Consider the following 9632-nt stretch of genomic DNA (forward strand, 5'->3'; position numbering starts at 1 on the left):
GTGGTTGACTTAAGTCATTTTCAAGGAACAAAGCAACCTTTTCTTTCTAAAAAAGGACAGATGGAGTTTTTGTACGCATTAAAGGGCATGGCAGAAGTGGATTATATTAATCACGGTGACAGAATATCTATAGCTCAGTTTGCAGTAAAGTTGAGCAAATTATGGGGTGAGGCTGCAAGCAGGTAATTTTTAACTCAATCTATTTAGCATGTATATCAACACAGTTTATGGCCGCACAATCAATATTAAAGTTGAAGGATATGATATGGCCATTATACTACAATATTATGCATCTTGGGGCTAATTTTAGAAATTTTTACTGTTGTATTGTGCAAAGTGATTGATGAACATATTAAATAAATATCTCATAAAGTGAAGATAAATAGAAATAAGAGTAAGAGAAAGAACTATGATAAATTTATGTTCTTTTTAGGTCAGTGTAATGTGTTGTATCCAATTTGTATGAAAAATGTTCCTAAATATTTGAAATATGATCAAAATGCATCCAATTTTTGTTTTATTTAAAGTATCCTTCAAACATGTCAGCTTCGTTTCTTTGAATGCTACTTCTCAATTAGTAAGAAGTGCCTTTTTAACTTGGCCTGATTTTGTATTTTTTTAATTTTGAATAATTCTACACGATTTGGATTACTAGGATAGGTAATTTAATAATATCATCACATTTAGTTGAATTCTTCATAGTTGGCATTGGGGTAATATAATGATAGCTAATGTGGTCATCAACTTATGTAGATGTCTTATTGACTCTTAGAAGTGTGGAGAAGTAATAGCAACATATCATAGAATTGAAAATAGCTCGGAATACCCTCATGCTTTATTTACTTACCATTAAATTGTGTGTTTACTTCACATTATTTGCAGGATAAACAAATGATTATGCTTCATATAGATGACATGTAACATTTGTGGGAGAGGATTATGTAGTTAATTCGAGCAATTAAGAAGTGGAATTGAATGGAAAGGTAAAACCAAATATGTTATTATTGAATCAAGAATTATCTGTGAATCATACTGATATAATTGGACCAGTCCAGCCGACCCTAATTGTGGGTTGACTCCTGTAGTACAACAAGCGCAAGCTTGCTGCTTCGTAGACTATTGATTTTGCCCCCCCTTGGGGTGGGGTCTGCTATCTAGGATTAATTGCTTGAGGGTTGTTTAGTCATTGGATGTTAATTTTATGTTTGCTTTAAGTAGGAGTTTGTATTAGGGTTTGGCATCTTCCTTGAAAAGGCAATAGTAAGCATTGACATGTTCTAAATTCCTCTTTCTTCACGAAGAAGAGTCGAAGATGACCACTCACTATTAGGGTAGTATGTTTCACAAGCAATTGGATTAGAGGCCAAGGCTCTTGTTCCCAAAGTCTCATCTTCCTTACAACATAATTAGGGCAACAATCAGACAATCTACTTTAGGAGTGGTTCTTGGAGTCCTCTCTAGTGCTCCTTGAATCATTTGAGTCGTCTTTTCCTCAAATTAAGTGAGTTAAAGAACAATCATCTACTCCTGATTATCTAAATTGGCAATCTTCTTCCCTTCTTTGATATTAGTTTACGTCACATGGTGCTTCTCTTCTAATTAATGCCATGCTCCATGCTTGTTGCACATTTTACGATATTAAATCTAAAATTATCCTTGAATCACATCCAACTATATTGGGAATACTAAGGAGTTGTTTGGTTGGCTGGAAAAGGAATGCAGTGTAAAAGAAATGCAATTTATTTAAAATACTTTTTGGTAGTCGGTGGCTAAGACTGGCGGTGGTGATAGGTGGCGACAGCCGACGACAGACAATGAAGTTCCAATGCACCAAAAAATGAACAAGAAGGTGAATTTCAAATACACTAAAATTTTACACTGCATTTTGTTTACTTCAAGCCAAACACTAATATTCTTGAAACCCCTGCATTTGAAATATTTTATTTTTCTTTTACTTCAAACCAAACAGCTCCTAAGTGAAAAAGAGAACAAGATAGTAGGAAGAGAATAATTCTAGAGTAAGAAGTTATGAGATTTCACTAAAATAAGCTTGAGTGCATAAAATTGCGTGTTAGAGACAAATTGAGTAAATTGCGCAAGCTAAGCTCTCCTCTTGACCCCTTGTTGGTAGATTTGAGTCGAGACTTAGGCATTAAAAATTAGCCATATGTATGTCTATACTAGAAATAAGAGAAAATTATTAGGTCTGACTTAATAAAATTGTTTGTGGAGCTTTGAAGAAGTTGTTGACTTATTAGTTGAATGGGCAAACAATCAACCAATAGTTCATCTCGTGAAGTTGTCCCCCTTCACTAGTCGACAAGGCCAATTGTTAAGTTTTATTTGCCCACTAGGACAATTTTTTTTATTGTAGTTGTTTAAGGCGAGTTCTCCGATAAGCTAATGAATATGAAACTGAGTAGATCGAGTTAACTTGATTTGAACCGATTTGACTTATCTAGAACTGGTTTTCTTGAGCTTGAACATGAGTTTTTTTAGATAATTGGAGGCACACTTCTATTTTAAGGCTAGGGTCATATAGAATCAGATTGAATGTTAGTTACATACTCCATACTAAAATATAAGATCACTTGGTATAACCATCCAAACAGTTTGAACTGATGGAATGCATAAGGTACACAACATTTGAGTCTGACTATGATCATCTTCGATTGCTTTCATGATTAGGGATGTTGAGAAGTTATTGGACCATTGGATTTAAACTAGCTATCTTAGCAGCTCAAGCTGATGGATAATTCACAACCAAAACTTCACAGGCTCTTTTGCACCACAATGTACCCATACACTACACTATGATTCAGCCATCGCTGGCCCTTGTTTTTTTTTTTTCTTGTTTTTTTGGCTGACAGGATTCTCATGAACTTGTAGGAGAATTCCTCTGCCGAGAGGTCCCAATGAAAGCATCAAGCCGGGAAAGACTGCAAAGGTTTGACAATATTTTGGTTAGAATTTGCAATATGTAAAAGTTTTTAAGCTTGTAAGTGATAGCTCCTCTTTTAATGGCTCTGGACGAAGTACTGAAAATTGAAATATTAATCAACTGATTGTGCTTCATAACGTATCAATATATTCCGTGCTCAATTTCTATGATGGCATAGGGGGTTTTGTCCAAATTGATGATTGATTTTGATAAGCTGCCCATTAATATTCATTAATATTATGTTTTTTGAAGTGTGCAATAAAATCCCAACTTATGTTTTTTATTCTAATTTTCTTTAAAAAATTTTGTTTGTGTATAAATACGTTGATTAAAAAAATTTTAATGTTAATTTTGTTAATAAGTTTCGATTGTATGTGTAAATCTCTTTCAGAACTAAATTGTAATTTACACAAATGAATCAAATTAATTGCAATCGGTCAGAGTGAGCTTATAGTGGACTCAAAATTTATTTCAAGTATTTTGTTAATGAATACATATTAATTTCATTTGAATTAAAACCCAATTTATTTAAAGCAAATCATCTTTGAGCCACCTTACATCAATTTCAATATTTTTGTAGTAATTTTAACTTAATTACCAAGCAATCTTTAACATGTATAGATAATCTTATTTAAAATTTTTTAAAAATTGACTTTTAGTCTCAATTAAGGCTTTGTTTGTTTTTTTGTGCTTTTTTAAAAGACAATTTTAAAAAACATTAGTTTAGAAAATGGAGTTTTCTAACGGAGAAGCACATATAAAAAGCTTTCTCAAAATTGCAGAAAAATGAAAAAAATGAGTTATTGGGAACGTGATTTGACGAACCAAACAACTCAAAAAAAATATCCTCCGTTTTGGAAAACAGAAAAGGCAAAAAAACGCTCAAACAAACAAAGCCTAAGTCTGAAAATCAAGCTGCATAGATGCATAAAATATAAGATTTGCTTGGTTTAATCAAAGCTTCCAAAGTGAAATAAGCATTCGTGATAGTAAAAGAATATCATCCATTTATTAAAATGATCACTTATTTTAAAAAAAAAAAAAAGTTAGTAAAAGTTATAAAACGAATACTTAAACATTTTACTTATGTGACTTTTAATGGAATCTGCAAGCTTATATGACTAGTTTTGCATGATAGTACATAAAATCCGTTGAGAAGTACTGATTTTTTTCTTCTACAAAAATATGAAGGTTCACCAGTATCAGCTGATTCATAGAACACAACTCCAAACATTGCTTGGAAATTTAACTTAAAAAAAATTTACTGATATTCCAAAATTTTAAGCTCGCAAAAAATACGAAGTGAAATTTCATTTGAGATCTATTAAAATAAATGAAATTTTGATTATACATCACTTAATGCTAAACATAATTGAATGTTGAAAGCAAATAAAATGAAATGTCAATGCATAACAGTCTGTTTTAATTCATTTTTAGTCGCACATAAACAAAGTTAAGAATCCCAAGATCAACAAGCATGCCTTAAGGGAATGATGCTTGCCTTGGCTTCAGGGTGCTCATTTGTCTAGCGTAGAAGCTGGATTTCTACATACAAATTTAGAAACTTGTAACAGGAGATTCACCAGCGATATCGCTATTTGAGTTCTGGTTTATTCTTTCAGAACCATCAAAACGTTTTCATAGTGCATATGGTTCCTCTCCACCTTGATTTAGTTGAAAATTGACATAAGCTGAAGAATTTGTTGAAAAAAACAAACAGCTCTCTGGCTTTCTGCAGAAATCATGGCATCAGAGTTATATAATCAGTAAAGGAACATATATATCCTTAGTAGTAATAATCAGATTCATTGCTCCGACGAGAAGTGCTGAGCTCTCCACCAATCTTCTTGCTAATGCTCGATCGCCGCACGCAGAGAACTAGGGCTTGCACAACTTCAGAAATTGGTGGACGGAATTCAGGCTCCGGCTGAAAAGCAAATATGTAAAATCCTTAAAGTTTCTCTGGAATAAGATTTCAATACTGAAAATAAAAACATGGACCAATTCCATCAAGCGAGCAATTGGATTATAAGGTTTTGAAGTGGAAATAGAAAAGTAGATACAGAACCCCGCTTTTGTTCAAAAGAAATTAGGATTAACTGTTCAGTACTTGAACGCTGGAAATGATAAAGGTTCACACCAAAGTTTACCTGGACGCAGAGAGCAATAACATCAGCAAATCGTGATAATGATTTTGGAGAATAAAGGCCGCGAAGAGCAGGATCAACCATCTGGGCTAATGCACCAATGTCATGGAGCTGTGGCATTGCCCATCGAACCAAAGACTGCTCCGGTCTTGGCTTTGAACTGAAAATGCAGAAAAACCAGTTATATACCCACATAGAACATAAAAAGTGAGTCTATGTTTCCGTAAATCCCTAGTGAGATGGGAGAAGAGAAAGACAGGTATGTCACAACATCTGAACAATCAATGGTTGTTTGAGATTTCAGGTTTCCAGAGTTAATAAAGTTCTTAAGAGTTCATATCTCCAACCAGCTTGAAAACCTACTGACAAGCTATGCTCAGACAAGTTGAAAGCTGAGATTGAACAGAAAAGCTGCATGCTTGGCTAGGAAATCAAAATACTCATATGGTAGGCCTTCCTATCTGCCAGCATGCAGACTTTACAAAATTGACCATGAATAAAAAGTTTTAGTAGACTTATGAGTTAGCACAGAGAAGCCTTGAGCTTAGAGAAATATTGGATGGTTTGGCTAACATCTATATTTTATATTTAAAGGTCGACAAAAAGTTTAAGAAAAAAGAGAAGGTTACCAACTGGTCAACATGAGAGAATTCAATATTTACGAGTTATTTCATTTAGTTTGTTTTGGAGATTTATTGCAATTTCAGCTTTTTTTTTAATATATAACAAGTCTCAATTAGCCTAAAACCACAAAATGGGATAATTAGGCACAACACTGAAATAGCATGGCTCGACTCAAAAGATGCTGACAAGTTGGAAGAACATGACACAACATAAGTAGTCTTTGCTGGTTCCCCACAGATACAGGAAGCCCAAAATTGGGTTCTCATATTAGGTAACAGAAGTTAAGGATTGATTAACATGGTAGCTTCTCTAGATGAGCAATCTTGTAACCAAGAAAAGGTGCTGTAAGTAATATATCATACTTCTTCATTCTAGTACCTGTCAAAAGGCTTTCGACCAGTCAATAATTCCAACATGACCACACCAAAGCAATATACATCACTCTTCATGGTGTAATCAGATGGCTTATTGTACTCGGGGGGTTGATAACCTGGTCCCAAAGTCTTGTTTGTTTCCTGATAAAAAACATGCAAACATAACATTGGTTATAGATTTTCATTCCAAGTTTTCCTGGATGGTGGAAACACATAAATATATACAGACTAATATAAACACCTGGTAGAAGGATGCTAACCCACAGTCAGACAGGTGGGAATTGAGCTCAACATCAAGTAGGATGTTGGAACATTTTATGTTCTTATGAATAGTAGATGGGGAGCAGACCTCATGCAAGTATCTGCAAAAGAATAATATTTGATTGGATAAGGAATATTAAAGCATATATTCACATTCATGTCATTTAAAGCAGTACACCAAAAAAGGTATACATAACTCTGAACAAAATTTTGACAACCTGGTTACAGTTAATGGAGAAACATGATGGGTAGTTGTAACAAAGAAAAAAGCCTCACTATTACAGCACAATTTCCCTTGCAAAAATCATCAGAATGACAAATACATAAATGGAGGTATCAAGAATGAACTTAAAAAATGAACCATATAAAGGAAACGATAATATGGCATGAGCATGATGCTTCGATCTTTGCATTAGACATCTAGAATAACAGGTTAAGTATAATAGGCATGCAAATTATCCACAGTTATGTACTGATCAATATATGGAAAGATTACCATCATTTCACAGTTCAAAAAGCATGTAAATAAAATGTTAAATTTAGATAATTGGACAGGAAAGGCTTAATTTTATTGCATAAAACTCTCCCTATTTATTAGGGGTGTCAAAACGGGTTAACGGGGGTCGGGTCCAACCTGGCCTTACCCAAGTCAACTCGAAATTGACCCGGTTTTGAAAACGGGTCATTTTCTCAACCTGGACTTGACCTGCACAGGTTGTCGGGTTAACCCGACCCGACCTGCGAACCCTCTTGCAAACGGGTCAGGTTTCCCAAACGGTGTCGTGAGGCTTGCCATGAAGTGTACGGAGGAGCAGAACGCCTGTGTGAGTGCGCATGCATATGCATATTCAAGATATCCAAAGGCTCCTAGTATGACCGCACAACACAAACTCCAACTGCCTACTAATAGCATATCCATGTCCACAACCGAAAGCATATCTAGTTCATCTTCTTCTTCCGTGGCCGAAAGAGATCATCCTCCGTGCAAGATGTAAGCGGCGTGTTCGGCGAAAGACGAACACCTATGGCGAACATCAATAGCTCTGAAAGCTTTCCCCCACCTCCCACGAAAATTGTGAACGTGGATGCACTGTCATTGTCGAGGCAGAGCTGGGCGAAGCTGTAATTCGAGGCAAAGCGCAGATACATAACGTGGCACTCACCACGGAGGCAAAGATGACGAAGTCTCCTAAAATTTCGAGTCAAATCGGGCAAAAGTTCGGTTAGCGGGTTGAGCCGAACCTGACCCGATTTTTCAAACAAGTCAAAAGCTGCAACCTGAACCCGACCCATTTGTTAAACGGGTCAAGAGAAACCCGGTCAACCCCAGATTTTCTTGGTCGGGTTATTGGGACATGTCAATAATTGACACCCCTACTATTTATAGATCTATACAAGATATCTTATTAAGGAAACAATTAATTACATAATAATGCATAATTGTACTAAAATAATCCTTCCTAAATAAGCCGCCTAAATATGGAAGGAGATTTGCGTGATCTAGGTGAGCCTCCCATAGATCCCCATGCCGGCCATGGGATCAAGAGAAAAGGGATGGTTGGGATGACCAAGAAGATATTTAATACCCCCCCTCAAGCTGGGGAATACATATCTATCATTCACAGCTTGGTAATTAGTCCAAAAAAGGCAGAGTTATCAAGACCCTTGGCAAAAATGTTTGCAAGCTGATCTTTTGATGAGACATTGGTAAATACAAATAACTCCACTGCCCAATTTCCTATTTAATGAAATTAAAGGGGAGAATTAGAGGGAAATTCAAATTAAGGGGGTTGTTTGGGTAATTTAATATTTTTTACTGCTTTAAGTAAGATTGTAAACCTAGGGTTAGGGATAGCTGGTGCTTTATGAAATTTGGAGAGTTCTTATATTTGTTCGGGCTCTAGCGACGTCTATAGATTTGGGAGAGCCAGATCCTCCTCTCCAATTGATAATCCATTGAATCTTGTTATTTTTCTTTCATCTATTATCAGTAAAATCTTTTGTCGTTAGTATTTCCATCAAATTCTTCTTAATTTCTGGTTTGAACCTTGTTGAAATTCAATTTCAGCCAAGGGAAGTCACTTTCTCTTGGGGTATTTCCTATCAAATTAGTATTAGAGCGATTTCCCAGGCCAAGATAGAAGTCTTCCTCATAGATTTCTGCTGTGTTTCCTCTCCGATCTTGTTGTTTGGAGGTTAGATTCACATCCAAGTTGTTGTTTTTTGCTATTGGAGCCTAAATCTGGGTACCCATGGTAGGAAGAAAGCTATAAGTGTTGGAATGGAAGATTAGACATGTTGACTGTAATCGTTGCACACGACTGGATCCACATCGGACAAAACCGTTCCCGACCGAAATCACCGACATACACGACACAATCGACACCGGTCCCACCTCGCAACGATTCGCCCACCGCCTCACTCACGAAATAAAACAACGCTCCCTCTCATTCGGACGGTTTTTACGCACACATACGCTCTGAAAATCGAAACCGAGGAAGAAGATCGCACGAAATCACCGACATACACGACACAATCGACACCGGTCCCACCTCGCAACGATTCGCCCACCGCCTCACTCACGAAATAAAACAACGCTCCCTCTCATTCGGACGGTTTTTACGCACACATACGCTCTGAAAATCGAAACCGAGGAAGAAGATCGCATGCAAGGAACGAAAGAGGAACTTCGGAACTTACCTCTCGGCTCCGTCGAACTTCGGACTGGACGCCGATCTCCAACCTTCTGCTCCGACGTGCCCTAATCGATCCGGCCTCCTGCTCCCACTGCCGCCGTGCCCTAGCCGACTCTGGTCGACGCCGCCGCCGCCGCCGCCTACCGACCAGCCGCCGCCTCCGTCGCCGACTAAGGAATCCCGAGCCCGTGCGTGATCCCTCCGATCCCGTCTCCTTGCCCGATCGGGCTCTGCCCTTTGCTCTATCCCGATTCTTTCCCTCCCTCTCTCTGTTATATATTATAACATATAATATAATATATAATATATAATATATATTATGTATTATGTTATATATAACATATAATATGATGTTATATTATAATATATATTATAATACATATTATATTAAATATATTATATTATAATATATATTTTATATTGTAATATACATAAAAAAAAAAAGATGAGGGGAAATGAGATAATTTTCAACAGGTGTCGAAGACCCCGGTCGTCGTACCTTAGGTCCGACCGGGATAATTTCAAATTGAAGACCATACGCCGTCGATCTTTGATCCGGGTATGATGGTTTAAAATTCTAGACCATTCA

General features: G+C 36.5%; 1 protein-coding gene across 1 annotated transcript in view; it reads right to left on the minus strand.

Moving 5' to 3' along the window:
• Window positions 1-4234: 4234 nt before the first annotated feature.
• The window catches only part of LOC110103865 (protein STRUBBELIG-RECEPTOR FAMILY 5-like), a gene marked incomplete at its 5' end in the record, with an annotated part of 28702 nt that continues 23304 nt past the window's right edge, over window positions 4235-9632 (minus strand). The window contains 4 exon segments of the mRNA XM_020832730.2: window positions 4235-4868; window positions 5092-5248; window positions 6091-6227; window positions 6328-6448. Of these exon segments, the coding sequence (XP_020688389.1) occupies window positions 4728-4868; window positions 5092-5248; window positions 6091-6227; window positions 6328-6448 (556 nt within the window).

The sequence above is a fragment of the Dendrobium catenatum genome, unplaced genomic scaffold, assembly GCF_001605985.2.
Source record: "Dendrobium catenatum unplaced genomic scaffold, ASM160598v2 fragScaff_scaffold_1706, whole genome shotgun sequence".
NCBI classification, from domain to species: Eukaryota; Viridiplantae; Streptophyta; class Magnoliopsida; order Asparagales; family Orchidaceae; genus Dendrobium; species Dendrobium catenatum.